General features: G+C 41.0%; 1 protein-coding gene across 4 annotated transcripts in view; it reads left to right on the top strand.

Moving 5' to 3' along the window:
- Window positions 1–915: 915 nt before the first annotated feature.
- The window catches only part of nfkb1 (nuclear factor of kappa light polypeptide gene enhancer in B-cells 1), a 39,669-nt gene continuing 22,193 nt past the window's right edge, over window positions 916–18,391 (top strand). For 3 of the 4 annotated variants that reach the window (XM_080416876.1, XM_080416874.1, XM_080416873.1), the window contains exons 1-6: window positions 916–1,259; window positions 3,147–3,221; window positions 3,619–3,694; window positions 8,968–9,008; window positions 9,632–9,730; window positions 16,489–16,640. In XM_080416876.1, coding sequence (XP_080273002.1) covers window positions 3,177–3,221; window positions 3,619–3,694; window positions 8,968–9,008; window positions 9,632–9,730; window positions 16,489–16,640 — 413 coding nt within the window. In that variant the 5' untranslated portion in view covers window positions 916–1,259; window positions 3,147–3,176. The remainder of the gene's footprint in view (window positions 1,260–3,146; window positions 3,222–3,618; window positions 3,695–8,967; window positions 9,009–9,631; window positions 9,731–16,488; window positions 16,641–18,391) is intronic. The other variant, XM_080416875.1, reaches the window with a different exon arrangement.

Raw genomic sequence — 18,391 nt, 5'->3', positions numbered from 1 at the left:
CATGGTCCCTTGCAGACTGCTATGGAAACCATGTGGCTCACTGGTAAACTGATATAATTTTACTGTGCCAAAAATCACCTACACAACTCAACACAACACAACACATGTACATATCTCTGAACTTTGACCTTTCACCAAACAAACACCTCAATAGGTCAGTTCACCACCAATATTAGAATTAAAATATTATAACTTAATATTGTAACAGTGCCTAATAAAATGTTAAATAAATTGCTGCAGGGCAGAGAGGGCACCCATCAGCAGTGGTGTAAAGTAACTAAGTACACTGTATTGTAGGCCTACTTTACAATTTTGAGGTACTTTTACTTTACTGGAGTATTTCCAAATTTCAATACTTTTACTTTTAATCCACTACATCTCTGAGGAAAATGTTGTTCTTTTACTCCACTACAATTATTTGATAACTTTAGTTAGTTACTTTGCAGATATAAATTATTATAGGCTATTATAAAAGTAGCCACTTCAGCCCTATTTTATAGAGGCTATTTGAAAGTAGCCGATCTACAAGCTCACAACGCATTGCATCATGACGCGTTGTGAGATTGTAGATCTGCTATTTTCAAACAGTTTAGTACTTTTAATTTTGGTACAAGTATATTTTGCTATTTTTTATACTTTTGTACTTTTACTCAAGTAACATTTTGAACACAGGCCTTTTACTTGTAACAGAGTATCTTTATATCGTTATTATTGCTACTTTTACTTAAGTAAAATATCAGTATAATATAGAGTACTTCTTCCACCACCGCCCATCTCGTGTTCAACATCATAGTGGGTGTTGAGATTTTCAGTAGCGGTGCTGCTCTGAACCAGCCGCCAGGGGGCAGAGCTCAGCAAAGCTAAACCCTTCAACCAACTAACTACGTCACTGGGAATTTCCAGTGGGGAAGTCAGTCAGCTTTTATGAACAACTGTCCTTTGAGTTAATGTCACCTGCTGTCTTCTGTCGTTTTCAAAGTGGAAGGAATAGTATTTTGTATAACCTGCAGAAGCTTTTGTCGGAGTTGTACAAATTGAATGATATAGTGTACGCTCTTATCACGTCATGACGCGTATCTAGCTGTAGTGTTAAGTTAATGAAGGAGCACGAGAGAGAGAGAGCGAGAGAGCACCATGGCGCTATGATGTGTAGAAGTCACTGAAGTGAAGTGAAGTGGAGTCAGTGGGACTGTCAACAGTCATTGTCATTTTAATGTTGAGGGAAGGAGTCACCTGGTGAGACCACACAGCCAACACGGGTAAGAACATTACTGTGTGTGTGCGTGTGTGTGTGTGTGTGTGTGTTGTGTGAGAGAGACGTTCAATCCTCTGTGGCTGTGCTGCTAACTTTGTCGTGGTCTCTGGTACCACTGTGTGTGTGTGTGTGTGTGTGTGTGTGTGTGTGTGTGTGTGTGTGTGAATGTTGCCATTTGCTTTGTTATGCTCTTCACTTCCTTATTAGCACGCTGCTACAGCTAACAGTACTGTCTGTATGCTAGCTATGCTCACTGGTGGAAGAAGTACTCACATTCTTTACTTGAGTAAAAGTATCAATCGATGTAGAAATGCTCTGTTGCAAGTAAATTAAAAGTCTGGTATTCTCTGTTATGTTTAACCATGTGCAGTCTGGTATTATGCACTAGAGTAAAAGTACATAAGTATTGGCATCAAAATATACTTAAAGTACCAAAAGTAAAAGTACTCATTATGCAGATTGTCCCATTTCAAGTTAAAAAAATCTTTGAAAATCACATCGCTACGCGTTGTGAGCTTGTAGATATAGAGAAGTATATATAGGGCTGAAGTAGTTAGTGTATCAAAATCTCCAATGTAACTACAGTAGTAACAAAGTTTTCAAATAATTGTAGAGGAGTAAAAAGTACAATATTTGCCTCTGAGATATAGTGGAGTAGAAGTAAAAGTATTGAAATTGTAAATACTCAATACAGTAAAAAAAATAATAATACCAAAGTTGTACTTATAAGTACAGTACTTGAGTAATTGTATTTAGTTACTTTCCACCACTGGCTAACGGTACTGCATGCTAGCAATGCTGCAATGACAAGACGTGACATAAACGGCGACACACACAGCAGTAAACCTGGAAACATGTCCCTCTGGAATGAATTCAGTTAAATAGTAGACTACTGTACAACAACGCATGGTTTGTGTCACAACAACAAGCAGCGAGATATTACACACACACACACACACACACACACACACACACACACACACACACACACACACACACACACACACACACACACACACACACACACACACACACACACACACACACACACACACACACACACACACACATCTAGAGTCCATTCATAACAGCAACAAGTGTCATTGCAGTGCAGACAGGACCTGACTGACCTATAGACCAGTGGCTCTCAAACCTCTTCACTTCAGTTCAAGGACCCCCAAACTAGTATGTGTTTGGCCGCAGACACCCATCTGAAAATATTCTGTGCCAGGGACCCCCGCGCAAGACTTTTTCACATTTATTTTCTAAAGATCTTTTGAAATAGCTGATCTACAAGCTTACAACACTTGTAGATCGGCTATTTTCAAGTAGCCTACATAGGGTTAAAGTGGTTAAACTAATTGTTATGCTATATTAACTTATGTTGCATGTGGACCCCCTGGAACCCCCTCAAGGACCCCCTGTGGATCTCCTGAGTGACCCCACTTTGAGAACCACTGACCTAGACTATTACTATGACTATTGCTTTGCCAACTTTCTATGATTCAGAGTTTGATATTCATTAGCTCACGGATCCCATTTGATATGATTCCTTTTCTCTCTGTGACCCCTTTTACACTGTAAAATCGAGGGTCCCATTGGGGTTGGGATTAGGGCTGAGGGAACATAATAATACACGCTCCCAGTCCCGTGCAAGCCTCAGTGTTAATTTAACTCTCTGAGTTACAGACCCATAAGAATCCATTTGGTTATCAAACATTTAAATGGGGACCCCCTCCCTGTAACCCTCTCAAGGAGTCAAGGACCCCTGCGGTCCCCGGCACCATGTTGAGAACCAGTGATCTGATCTAGACTCAGTGGATTGCATTGTAATAAAACATTAAAACCTCCGACATTTTGATTTGCTTTTTCTGCCTCTTAAATCCTAAAGTATTGACCTTTGCTGTCCCTGGCAGACACCATGGCAGGAGACGATCATTATCTGGTTGGTGTTCAGCCCCATCAGGTAAATCTGCATCCCATTACATTACCACACAACCTTACAACATAAGGAAAATACAATTAATGGTAGCACTGTATATTAAGGTCAGATCTATAATGCATTATAAGCACATTTATAATGCATTATAATGAGGTTATAAGGCATGTACAATACATTTGTTATTAAATGTAACTTAAGACCAATAAGAAGTTAATACAAGGAAAGAATATTAAAATTCAGCCTAAATCACCAGTGATCCCAATGTTCACTAATACAATATTTTAAATTAGCCTTAATTTCTAAAATTACGGATGGATTATCAACATTATTGAATTTGATGGGCCGTGACATCATCTCAGATTACGTGTTGTGCTACTGTTAAATCATTGCTCTAGTTTTTTTGTGCATTTGTATCTTTCAGCTTCTTGACATGTTTGATTCATCATGGGAATATCAGAATTATTCACCAATGTCACAAACCCCTGCACTGCGGACAGGTAAGAGGTCTTCTTTAAGGGCTGAGAAAGAAGGAATCAGGAATTATGTTACAGTTCAGGTGTACTTGACTATATATATATATGTATATATATATATATATATATATATATATATATATATATATATATATATATATATATATATGCGCTTTATTAACTACTCCAATGAGACTGTCTATAAAGAAACAGAAAACACGTGAAATGATGTGTAGTGGGAAAGGAAACCGTGCATTAAACCCCTGCATGTAGTAGACTGAAACATTTGCCACTAGTTTCATGATACCAAAGTACAGTGTTGTCACACTCTCACTTCTCTGTCACTGTCCAGAGGGCTGTCAGAGACCGCAGTAAGAAACCTAGGTTTTTTTGGTTATAGTTGTTCTAGATAAGAGGAGTGGTTGGGGTGTCACTATTGAGGGAAGCCACTCTGTTGGATGGGGGAAACCCACCTCAGCCAAGTGCCACGAAGTCAGATTGAGGAGGTGTTATTACATGTCAAAAGGCCTACTTTTGTGATGTCACAGTTACGGTAACCGGTACAGTGGGCCCCTGAGACCTCTGGGCACCTTCTTTTTAAAAGAATTATTCACATTTGTATTTTATATTTATTTGATAAAAGGGGGGCCAAATACATACATAATTTTTTAATGAAATGTAACGCTATCTAACTATAATTTGACTAACCTCTGAGACCAACCTCTGAGCCCAACCCTCTGAGCCCAACCCTCTGAGCCCTGCTCTGAGACCAACCCTGTGAGCCCAACCTGTGAGCCCAAACCTCTGAGCCCTGAGCCCAAAATGTTTCTGCCCGGTTCTCCTCAGTGCCTGGAGCTATTGATCTCAAATTGCGCACAGCCATTGACCATTACCATGTGCATGGAACTGTGAAGCCCCTTTTTCCATTACATCAAATCTCAGCTTATTATTACCGTTTATGTGTCAAACAATGGCAGATCACGCTGCGCAAGGTTGCCAGGTTTCGCGAGACAAACAAGCAGCAAGGTCTATGAAAACAAGGCCAAACGAAGCGAGCCCTACAAGCAACAAGGTCTATGAAAAGAAGGCCAAACGAAGCACCGTCACACATATACATTGCCTCTTGGAAAACAGCCGCTCTACAAGCTCACAACGCGTCCCCACACCCACCTGCACTTTCACAACCAACGCCAAAAACACACTTCCACCAATATTGCCCCTAAACCGCTTACAATAGGCGAACATGGCAACACCAAAGTCTGTCACACCATAGACTCCGCCCACTCTGGGCCGGGGTGGGAGCGGGAGGGGGCGGGCGACTAACATGCCTACGCCAGGGAGTCACATTTCATTCTACATCGTGGCTCCGTGGTGGTGTGTGTGAGATGATCGCACCACAACTTGGGTCCGCGCCCGTGTATGCGTGGACACGCACGTGCGCATGCACGTTGGGGAGGCACGTGTGACATGTCACAATGTACATTATTTGTGTTTGCGCGACGCCCGTGTGTGTGTACGCGACGGGCCACGGGCCGCAGTACCGTGTGTGTGTGTGTGTGTGTGGGCTCGCAACGGGTCGCGCACGTGTGTGTGTGTGTTGAACGTGCTTCGCCCAATTTACAATCTCAGCTGTTTATTCGCATTTTCATGTCAAACACAGTCTCAATCAGACAATCTCGCCATGCTTATGATGCCTGGAGAGAGAGAGAGGGGGGAGAGAGAGAGAAAGAGAGGGGGAGAGAGAGAGCTGTGTGTGTGAGTGAGTGAGAGAGTGAGAGAGAGAGTGTGTGCATGAAATGCAATGCAATGCAATCTTTTCGTGCAAAGGTGGTAGCACGTCGCGTTTAAGTTAATCTCTCCACCAGAGACACAAAAGTTAATCTCATCTATAGCCATTACACCATGTCGACTCTCCGAAAATCTGTACACGCTAACGATACGACCGTTCCACAATCTCGCCCCTAAACACGGTCGCCCAGGCTCGCACCGAACGGTCTGGGGTGAGCAATCTGCGCCTAATTGTGTCGCCCCTAAACACGGTCGCCCCGTATCGCAACGAATGGTGGAGAGCGTTTCTTTGTTAATGACGCCCATACATTCTCCACTGTTGAATGTGCACCCTTTACGTGCATATCTGCATGCACATAATTATATTGTTGTTGTTAAGTTGAAATAATAGTTGTACAAGTTGTAATAACAGTGTTGTATAATTATTTTTGCTGTAGTAATCAATTCATTCTAATATAAGTACAATGCATGACAGAATATATATGTATGTGTGTGTGTGTGTGTGTGTGTGTGTGTGTGTGTGTGTGTATATGCATATATGTATATGTATATATGTATGTATGCACAGTAGGACGTGCAATAACCCCACGTTTGCAACTACTTTTGCCTGCGCACTTCACCGGGTATGGTCTAGTAATAATAATATATACAATTATAATAATTCTACAATTGCTGCAAATTGCTACAAAACCTGTGGATATTCAGTCATTTTGGTTGAAGAGTAAATTTAGGTCTGATAATGACATACTGTGCATGTTCACATCGTGAACATAATTTCCATAATACATACATAATTTTTTAATGAAATGTAACGCCTAATAATTCTACAATTGCTGCAAATTGCTACAAAACCTGTGGATATTCAGTCATTTTGGTTGAAGAGTAAATTTAGGTCTGATAATGACGTACTGTGCATGTTCACATCGTGAACATAATTTCCAACCATTTTCAACAGCATACATACAGTAAATGTTTTACTTATTTTTTTATCTTTTGAAAGAATTGCCAATTTAACATTGAGGTGCCCACAATGTTTAGGAGCCGACTCGACCTGTAACCACTATTACCCATAATATCCAGTCTCCTCTAATTCTCCGCCACCAGCCCAAGTACTTCTTGTCTGTCTGGCCATAGCATCTGTATGTTGCATATCTCATCTCATCTATCAGTGCTGTCTGATTCTCTCCACCAGTTCCAATATCTGTGTAAATGAGGTTCAGGTGTTCACCAGAGGAAAGATATGGAGCAAACAGCTGGCTCTGGTTCAGTTGGCAGGATTATGTTATTACTCCTATTTCAGCTTTCTGAGTTAGTAATTCACTTAATCACATCTCTCCCCATAACGTTTGACTGACAGTTGTCTGCCTGTGCGGCTCTCAGTCATTGTTGAGCTGTTTGTATGACTGAATATTTATCTACCATTTTGCTGTCTTTTTAAAAAGTTTGTCATATTTATTTTGTTGAACCGCTCCATGACTAAATCATGTCTGTACTCTGTAGAATCATACCATGTGTGAAAGATTCTACAGGGTATTTTAAATGCTGACTGACTAAAGGAAACTATCTCCTTTTCAAGGAGTCCTTTGATGTAGACTAGAGAACCACTCCTTATTTCAGGCCTCCAGTTTAGAGAAGCGTGTAGCTTGGGAGATCAAAGTGTCCAGCCACCTGCCTCTGTTGCTTCACTGAGAAATGGCTTGAGGCACAATTAAGATGTTTGGCACATATATAAAATGGTGTCACTCATACTACTCTGCTGCAATGGTAGGTGGCCACTCACAGGAATTCTGTAGCACTATGGGACTGAAAAAGATATGTTTGTGTTTGATGTTTCTAAAAAGGTCTGTAGGAATGAGTACTGTATTGACAGTATACTAAGGCTGATGGATATAAATGTCTCATCATAAGTGATTATTTTAGAAGCTTATGATCACATAACATGGTTGTACAGCTAGTTTGTGTGATTGATGTGGGAGGAAGTGGCTACAGTTGTGGCTGTGCGTGCAGGCAGGAAGAGGCTGGCCCAGGTACAGGAGCAGGATGCTACCGATGCGGAACCTTACAGAGAGAAGCCACATTTAGATGACATTGTGTCTGTTTTAGTTTGAAACCAAGAAGAAGACTCAAAGAGAGGTGTTGCCACTTTCAGATGACATTGTGTCTGTTTTAGTTTGAAACCAACTCGCTGTTTCTACTGTAGACTGATCATAGGGCCATACAAGAGTTGTTATTTATCACTAATGGGACTCAATCCCAGGCCAAATTGTTGTTAGATTTACATGCAGTTAAATGTATTATGAGCATTCATTTAGAACGGTGACTAGACTGCTGACGGGACTATGGTGTCCCGTAATATTGTATATCGGGACATTCCCAATATGCAATATTGGATACCTGCCAGCCAAACAGAAACATTATTATAAAGTATTTTCTGTGGCCAGGGTATATACGGTCATATTTGGGATAGATTTTAGATGCTCCATTTAAGAATCTGCTCTCCAACATCCTTGCGTCTGTGTGCCTACAAATAAACCAACTTATCTGTACTGTTCTGCTATCCAGTGATGTTTATCACTGTGGTAACTTTAATTAGTCTAGATAACTCTAGACTAATTTAATTGTATCTTATAAACAGTCTTGCTGTTAGCAGACCAGCTGAAATAAAAAATATGTTTTTCACACTTTTAAAGCATATCCGTGTCATAATGGGGACATACAGTAGTTGTACAGTACATACACCAATAGATACCAAAACATTTGTATTTTATATCAGAAGTCCCTAAAACTCCAATCTTAATTATTTCCTGCCTGGCAAACAAATAAAACCTGATGCGTGATAACATCGGCAGGAACTAACCAATTTCAACTAATAATATGATGACAGGCACCTGTCGATCACTCTTCCACACGGAGCTATGATTCATAATGCCGTGTTCTATGTTCCCCACTTCCCTTAGGGTTAGGTCTAGGGTTAGGGGGAACATAGATACGCTCCCCATGTGGCCAGCCTGTGACATAAGTCGTTTATTACTCATCTATGAGGTACGACTCCAAATTTGGGCAAGGTTTCAGTCCGATCAGAGCCACATTGACTTCCATTATAAAAAATATGTGACAGAAAATTTGTGGCGGTACTTCTGTGGCCTACTAGTAAGATTATCTACGGATACATAGACACGGATCAACCATCTTATTGAAGCTAGACTCCTGCAGAGCCACCCCGTTTAAAAAAAAACAAAAAACTTGTCTGGCTCCCCAGATAAGAATTGAGAATATCTGATTCACTGACTGAGCTTACATCATAAAAAGTGCAGGATTTGTGAATTCAGTTTTTGGGTGAATTATCTGCATGTAGATCTATAGCAAAAATTAAAATGACACAGATGCTTTCCCGGATTGAAAGGTCTAACAACGTATAGGCTTTCCAGGTCTAAATGGGTTAACAAATGGGTTAGAACGTGGAATTGTTTACACTGAGTGTATTGTTTTGTTTTTCTCTTTAAATGCAGCTGATGGCCCATATCTCCAGATCGCGGAACAGCCTAAACAGGTAAACCTCAGCTGGACAAATGATGGTACTCATGGGAGTGTGTTCCAACACTTCCCAGTTCCTTAATGCCCTCACAGCCAGGTGCCCCTAAGGGGAGAACTTAACGAGACATCGTTAAACTATTGAGAAAAAATCTGCTTGTTCAGGCCTGTTGGATTTTCCTGCAACCTATTGCATAACATGCTCTGATACAGAAACCCACCCACTTCTGTTGAAATAAATGATTATTTAAAAAAAATTGTTATCAAGTATTAATCAATCAAAATCAGTTATTTGATTGCATTTTAAATCGGACTGACTTTAATTCAATATGCTCACTTGACTGTTAACAAAATGCATGCTTAAAAAGCAGTACATTCCACTCATACAGAGAGTTGACTATGTATATAAGTAACTTAAAGACAGTCCACTATACTGTAAACACACCAACAACATTCATTTCCAGTCCAAAGTAGTATCAGTCTTCTGTCTAAAGTACTTTAACTTTCTGGTGACCCAATTTTGGGCATGCCATTATAGGCTAACATTTTCAAAAATGTTCAAAAGTTTTGAAACATTTTGAATGGGGCTTACGTGTTGAATTACTTTTTACATTACTTTCTGTCTGTCTGTCTGTCTTACAGCGGGGATTCCGTTTCCGTTATGGCTGTGAGGGTCCGTCGCACGGCGGCTTGCCCGGAGCCAGCAGTGAGAAGAACAGGAAGATGTATCCCACAGTCAAGGTAATGTTTTAACACTGTAGCTTGGCTCTAGCAAGGCTTCTGTCTCCCTCAGTGGTGTTTGTTTCCTTGTCTTGTTCTTTGGTAGAACATGAACCCTGATGGAGAAGTGATCTCAATAGCTCACTGTGTTCATTCACTAGGTCCATGTTCCCATGCTTATGGGTTCAAATCCCACCGTGGTTGTACTTTTTTCAACAATGCGGCGGGGTTGGAATGGACCAAGCTTTCCAACCTACCTCCATGTTTCCAACCTCCACACTCCGAGCCCCACTAGCAGTGGGACTATGTTGAACGTGAGTGATGTGCGATCAACGAGTGTATGGGCGTTGTGAACCCGCCTATGCAGTTGCATCTTACTGAATCTTACTGATTTGTTGGTCCAAAGCGCAATCGCTTTCTGCTCCCTCTCGATAGCAATGTGGCAGCAGTGCGCCTGACCACAGCTGATATTAATGTGTGTAATATTTGTGCAGTTTTGCACATACAGATAGGGACCGTAGTCTTGTTTTATCTATTATCAGTGGCTCTCACTTCGGTTTCATACCAGGCCGCACATTTTGCATTAACCATGGAGTCAACACACAAAACATCAGGCACCCTATTATTCCTTTACTAAACGTCCTCTTTATCAGCAGTTCTGTCAGAACATCTAACCCACTTTTGAGTTCTAAGTTGCCCCCTAGTTAAGAAAGCTTTTCTATATGAAAGAAAGGCAGACTAGAGTAGAGACCCGTAGAGATCAGATTCAGATTCTTAACATTGGCGTGCTGCTAATTTGATAGGTTACATGTTTTGGAATGAAGTTAAACATTCCGCATGTTTCAACGCAGCCAGCATAAGCAGGAATTCCCCTCAATGCTATGGAAGCTCCTAGGAACGCTCATCTTTGTTGGTGTTAAGTTACCGTGACATTTCACATCACTGTGAGTCGCAATGAAAAATTTGCCTGGATTGCTGAAACAGCATTGTGTGTGTGTGTGTGTGTGTGTGTGTGTGTGTGTGTAATCTGTGTGCTTTACACAGGAAGTCTGCAAATAGAACTGGCAAGTCTTGCTGTCTGTCCTCCATTCTCTCAACACACACACACACACACACACACACACACACACACACACACACACACACACACACACACACACACACACACACACACACACACACACACACACACACACACACACACACACACACTCCTTGCTTTTCTCTGTTATTTATTTATGTTTGCTCTCTTCCTTTCCTCTGTGTCTGTCTTTCTACCCTTCTGTCTCTCTCTACTTTGTGCTTTCTCTTTCTCGGTCTCTCACAAACTTTCACATAATAATTTCATTCTCTTCCTCAGTCTTCCACATAACCCCCTCTCTCACACACACACACACACACACACACACACACACACACACACACACACACACACACACACACACACTCCTTGCTTTTCTCTGTCCACCTTTTATTTATTTATGTTTGCTCTCTTCCTTTCCTCTGTGTCTGTCTTTCTACCCTTCTGTCTCTCTCTACTTTGTGCTTTCTCTTTCTCGGTCTCTCACAAACTTTCACATAATAATTTCATTCTCTTCCTCAGTCTTCCACATAACCCCCTCTCTCACACACACACACACACACACACACACACACACACACACACACACACACACACACACACACACACACACACACACACACACACACACACACACACAGCAGTCATTCATTACAGATGTGGATGCATCCTACAGTTCATACCATGTTTAGACCAGGCTCTGGGAAAACCCCTGAGTGATGACTGAAAACTCTAGTAGGTGTGCCGGCTCTGTTTAAGATAACATGATGATAATTCTGAGTAATTTTCTCCAATCTTTTATCTTCCTACACAGTCATTGTGTCCGGACGGCCGAAGGCCAGAGACTATACTATGTTTTCCCTCCTGTCCGTCCGTGTGTCTGTCTGTGAGCAGCTAATTTCCGGCGCTGCTGGACCGATCGGCGTGAAACTTTGTCCGGTACACTCCCAGTAAGCCAAATCGGTTGGGAACCATTTTTCAAATCGGTCTCATGGTGGCACTATAACAGGCCGCTTCACGCTTTGACCTATAACAGTTGAACATTAGGTCATACAATCAAAAACATAATAATCAACTCCCCATATTGACCCTGGCCATTTGTGCCAGTCTAGTTTTTCCGCCATTGTGCCTTTTTCTTCAAAACACTACTTTGTAAACTCCTAATTCATGCGTTAGCTAGTCCTAGACCTCTTTACAGTGAAACTAGAGCACAGCCTCAGCAAAATCACAGAATAAAGTAGCCTGCATGAAGACAGGTATTTCAGTCATCTTCCACCCACCCAATCACACCTTCTCACCCCCACCCGAATGTGTTTTGATGTCTGTTGGGAATTTCCTCACCAATGCACCCACATATAATTACAAGGAATTGTTGAGTGGCGTCACAAACAGGAAACGGCATTGTGTTTCAGCTCAGCCCCTGGTCCAGAGACACAGCAAGACATGATGTGTCAGGTTTATCTGACACTACAGCTAGAGGTGAACCTTTTTTAGGCCATCGGTTAACCAAATTAAAATTGTAACCATCCCAAAGTGAATGTAATCGTCCCAAAAATATTAAAAAATGTATTGATTAATTATTTAATTACTTAAAAAATATATATATTATTTTACAGATGTTGGGCACTAAAACATTTTGTTAGTGACGTTTGGCACTAATTAACTGGAAAAATAAAGTGGATTGGAACTAACTAAACTAAAACCTTAACACATTGGTTAAGGTTTAGCATACAGAATAAGAGATTGTACGAGCCAGTATTGCATCTCTCAGAGCTCACTTGACTTTTGTGCATGCCAAGGAACAAATTCAGCTTAGAACAAAAATTATGAATCTAACTATGCACTAGCGATCAAATCTGATCGTACGCACGTTTCGTCAATGAGGCCCATTGTTATTTTTCGTTCATGGTTAATTTTGGCTGACTCAGCAGATGGGGCAACAGAGAGAATTTGCTGATATTGGTTTACCCTAAGCTGAAAGCCACACATGCAGTTTCCAGGAACCGGCTTTGTAGCACTTTACTGGCCTATATTTATTTACAGTGACAAATTCATGTGTTCAAGCTAAGGTAAGAGACAGAGGAAGTATGTATGATATCTCTGCTGTTGGGCAGAAACCAAAAAAACTAAATATATTTTTTTCAGGAATTGAAGAAAACCTTACAGTATATATTTAAAACAAAGCAATACTGCCTCATCAAAGTTGGTATAGTGACGTTCTATATTGTCAGATACTTGTGCCATTATATCATCACCACTTTACAAAAAATGTGTCCATTGTTAACACATCCACCGCCAGAGGTTAATCTCATAATGTACTCACCAGTGCCAAGGTGTTTTTGTTGTTTTTTTGTTTTTTTCATGTCGCCATAGATCTTGTTAAAATCCTTAAGATTGAGCCGTGAACGGTCTGTTTACATCCGCGAGATCTCCCTGTATCTCCCAGTGAAGATCGCGTGTCAAACGGGGCATCCATGTTTGAGTTAGAGCGGATTACGTTAAACAGTGAAATGCGAGGAGAAAAAACTACAGGAAGAGAATTGAGTTTCAGTTTCGTCTGTAGAATGGGAGCGGGCGGGATCGTCGAAACCGGATCCCAAATAATTCTATTTCCTGTCATCAAACCGGAAACGGAAGTGGATCAAAAAAATTCCGAAAGTGCACCCGGACCGCGCATGCGCGAAAAGACCGCAGCCCGTAGGACTACGGGCTCGGCGCTTAACCGTTGGATTTAACGGCCCGTAGAACTACGGGCCCGGCGGTAAAGGTGATAAGGACAGCTGACAATGGATCTCCAAACTCACAATGCATCACAACATGTGAATTAATGCCTTGATGACACTGCGTATATAGGCCTACAGTAATAAGCAGGACTTTAAATATTACAATAACTTCTGCAAAGAGGGGTTCACAGAGTTGCCGTTTCAGTAGAACTAGCGAGAGAAATGCTATATGAACTCATTTCTTGTCACATTGCTCTCCTCAGAAAACACTACATAGATTTTAGAAGTAGAATTAATCTGCTCCTGATTGTTATAATGGGTAAATGCAGAGGACAAATTCACATATGCAATGAATGTACAGTGGTATACCCCAACAACAACAACAACAACAACATCATCATCAGCTTCAGGAGAATGGCAGGAAGGTATTCATGTTATCTCCAGCTGATGGTTCAATCAAGATTCATGTGTTATATTTTGTTTTGGGTCAACAGAACCAACGTAGTAAGTTTAACATTTATCTGTATCAAAGAGATTTTTTTCCGATGACTTACTTACTTACTTTGATTGATACAATGTTTTATTTTTTTCAAACTTAATAGACTTTTGTTAAGACATATACACACAACATAGCACCTGCACAGAACCCACACACTAAGATTACTTTTAGATTAATGTTAAATTATCATTAAAAGTGTTTTGCCAATGATTTTGGGTGCCCGATTGCAATACCCTCACGGCCCAGGCCACAAGATTGTGGCCCACAGGTTGGGGAATCTCTGATTTAGATAATGGACATTATGTTCACGTTACAAACCGCCAGGTACACCGCAGCCCTTGACTGCTGACCACGAGTTCCTCCACTGGAACAATTTGGAGTCGAATATCATGCTCCAAAAATTAATGTTCATTTGTTGTTGAAAGAACTACTTATTCACAACAAATCTAGGATTTGAATGTCTGACCTCCTGACCTCTAACCTCTACTGTTGCTGCCAGTATTAGTATTTCTCATAGGAACTCTTGTGCTTTCACTCTTTGTGCAAATACTGTAATAAGATGCTTCTAAATGCTTCCTGGCTGAGCTCTAATGTTCTAAGTTAATGCAGAAACAGGTTTAGCTTTCTATGGCTGACATTGCCATTTTACTCACTTTCTAACAAAAGTCAGAGCTAATAAGTGCCTGTGCCTAGCCTGTGCCTACTAGCACCAGGTCTATATCTGACATCAGTCAGATATAGTGAGTCAGAGTTTTCATATTTCAGTTATATTTCAGTTCAAAGGAGAACTTTCCCCTCTGCTATTTTCTGTGAATATTGGGTGTTTTGGTAACCAAAGGGGATTTCCCACTGTTTGGTCCATGTTAGGTAGGGACCTGACTTTTGGTCTAAATACTAAAGAAGTAATAAGCTATTATTGTAAATATCGTAATTACGGTCCGGGCACCCTAGGCTGCGATGCTAGCCTGACAGCGTGTCGCGGGTTTGAATCCCGATCCCGACGACCTTTGCTACGTGTCACTCCCCATCTCTCTCCCCATTTCCTGTCAGTCTACTGTCCTATCTATAAAGGCATGAAATTTTTTTTTGAGTCAGAGTTCTAACCTGAAACCACACAAGAGAAACCATTGCCTAACATCAGCGATTTGCGCTGATGTCAACTGATTTCTGACGACGCCAATTTCGGCTGATGCACGCCAGTACTGTGATGTCAGGCGTTTGCATACAGAATTTGGGCATATTAATGCAGACCAGGCGGCAAGGATTCAATCTAGAAAATGAAGCCAATGCTGAAGTAATGAAAATGCTGTAGGTATGCTTTCGGGGCTTGGTTCTACTGAGAACCCACCCCTCGCTCCCCTTCACACCAATGGCACACTCATTGCACACTCGTGGCTGAAATAGAGGCCTACATAAATGTACTACATTAACTCTGGATTGATGTGTGCAATTGTTGTTTACATGAGGAAAAACTACTTAAAGCCTTTTAATATGGCAGTTCTGAAAGAAATGTGAAATATCGTTCACATGTTTCACGTCTTTTATTATTGTGTATTTACTGTACTTGCATTTACATGGGTATGAATGTATTCGTACTGTGCATATACAGTATAGCGTGCGTAGCTCTATATCGCATTCGTGTTTGTGGGTACGAGTCATATCTGCCTAGAGAAAGTCAATGACTAACCATAGAACAGGAGAATGTTGACTTGAATGACAATAACACTTCCAACAGCAGCATGTCATCTTTATCCGTCTTTGAAATTTGTCACTCAACACTGGAGCTCAGAATGTGTCTACGAGCCATTCATTTTGGAATGTGCTATCACTGGCATACCAGACAAAAGAACCGCTCGCTACAGGACAGCTCAGCCAATGGTCTGCCTCTCTAACGGAGAATTAATTTCTTCTAAAACATAAAGCAGTTTGACATTCAAAAGAATGTTCACCATGTCCATGTGACCAGCTTGAATGCGGTCGTGGTCATGCTTCCTCCTAACGAAAATAATAAATGAATAATAATGGCCTCACTTTGACTGCAAAAACCTTTTTTGGGTTATAATAACCCATTGGAGTTTGGGACCACCTAACAAGTAATTTGCATGCATTCATGTGAAATCTTCCAAAACCCATCCATTGTGTTTATTGAATGTGTATATTCAATTCCAGTAATGTTGTTGGCACACTGCAATCCATGGGCAGAAATTCGTGTCCATTGGTGCCAGTGGCATACTGATGAGATGCCTGCCTACTGGCCAGTCTAAACTATTCTGTCCTGTACCTTTCACTGTTTGTTCTGCTATTGACACCTTTTCCTCAAATTGAGGATTAACTGAACAAAGAGGCTTCATAACAGAGGCCTCATTTTGTTCATTTTGTTGAACTGAAAACAATATATAATATTTATACATACAGTATATCTGCAAATTAACACATTATAAACTTAAACTAAACTGAAATGTGTCCTGTGTCCCAGATCTCTAACTACCAGGGAACGGCGCGAGTGGTGGTTCAACTGGTAACGGCCAACTCAACGCTCACCCACCTCCATGCCCACAGCCTGGTGGGTAAACAATGTGACAAGGGTATCTGCATCACCGACCTACAAGCCAAAGACTCCACTATGAGGTGGGTCACACACACACACACACACACACACACACACACACACACACACACACACACACACACACACACACACACACACACACACACACACACACACACACACAGGCTGCTCTCCTTTATTAATCTGTCTCTGTCAGTCGAGATGTCTCCATCTCTCCTTCTGCTGTTCTCCTTTGCTCACAGCCTCACACACTTTTAATCTCACTTGTTCAGTCTCTCTGCCTTCTTTCTTTCACTCTAAATTACTCACTCTAACACACTCATACATATTCACGCACATTCTTGGCAGTGCATCAGATGCATAGAGTCACTTTACTGTACTGGCTCTCTTCCAGATACTGATATTTCACCCAGGGTGAATTTTAACACTGCTTGGTCTGTGTTCTAAGCCACCAAGCGGTGATCGTTTAAACTTTTGAGTGTTTATTTGGCCTGTTTTATCCACTCCTTAGAGGCGACTTGTATGTCGCTAGGTTTATGGAGAAAATTACCATGAAATCAACAAAAAAGCAAGATTTGTTTTGATTGTCTATTGATCATTGCTTTACTAAAAGTCTTTACATTGGTTCTATTTAAGATGGTGGTTTATATTGAGACGGTGATATGATTTGTTTTCAAAGCAGTAGGCTTAGGTTTGTCTGTAGCCTCTGCTGTTCTAGCCACTACATTGACTTTATATGTCACCTGCTCTTTCCTTGTCAAATAGACTAATACAAAAACACCTATAGGTTCAAACCCCGCCTCCACCAACATCTCTTGCTACTTCTGTCTTTTCCTATGATATACCCTAAATCCTCTAATAGTGACCTCTATTCAATTAAAAGCCGTCTCTCTATTAATGACCGGGGCGCCGTTGAAAAAAGCAATTAAAATACAAGCCGAGCCTGAATTACAAGCCTTTTTTCTTTTCCTACTTTTTTATTTAAGTCTTAAGACACGTCTCTCGCCTCTATGGCTGCTATGCCTGCCGTCGGTTCAAATCACCGTGACACAGAGTTATATATAGGACAACAGTTAAGTAAAGTAGCCTACTTGAGTAAATGTACTTAGTTACTTCTGCAGACGAGCTGCGCAGCTCCGTTCACTGCTCCGTTCTAGCCGAGCAGTGTTGCCAGATTCTACGAGAGAAATAAGCAACACAGCTAGTGGCTCCCCATTGGCTTAGACCCTGTCACATGACCTGTTTGCCACTAGCAGTGTTGCCAGATTCTGCGAGACAATCAGCAACCAGGTCTATGAAAACAAGCCTCTTGCACTGTTTATTTCATACAGTACTTGGTTTCAATAAATTAACCCAGTACATTTTACTGGGTTCAAACTGACACAAAATGTAGATTTTTTTCATTCTGATCTGTTTGAAAAATGAAAATATAGGCCTCTCTCTTATACATGCCTCCTTTCAATAAAAGCCCGGTACCCACTACAGTTGAAACAAATACAAGCCCGGGTTACTATAAGAGGATTTACGGTATGGCCAATTTATGTAAACCTCTAGTCTACCTTGATAGTGAACTCGACCTTGAACCCTTTTGACCCAAAGGTTAATCATTGCTACGGGGCTGTCTACTGATCATTCCTACCAAGTTTCATGAAAATCTGTATGTGAATTCTCAATTTTGACATTGACCTTGATTGTAACCTTGACATATGACCTTTTTGACCCAAAGGTTGAATCATTGAGTGGAGTCATCCAAGTAAAAAGAAAATCTGCTCATCCGAGTTATTTTGTTCATAGGCAGGAGTAATTTCAA

Source organism: Gymnoscopelus braueri, assembly GCF_963280865.1.
Source record: "Gymnoscopelus braueri genome assembly, chromosome: 20".
Classification (NCBI taxonomy): Eukaryota; Metazoa; Chordata; class Actinopteri; order Myctophiformes; family Myctophidae; genus Gymnoscopelus; species Gymnoscopelus braueri.
Note: the sequence above shows the minus strand (reverse complement) of the source record. Positions and strands in the feature narration are given on the sequence as shown.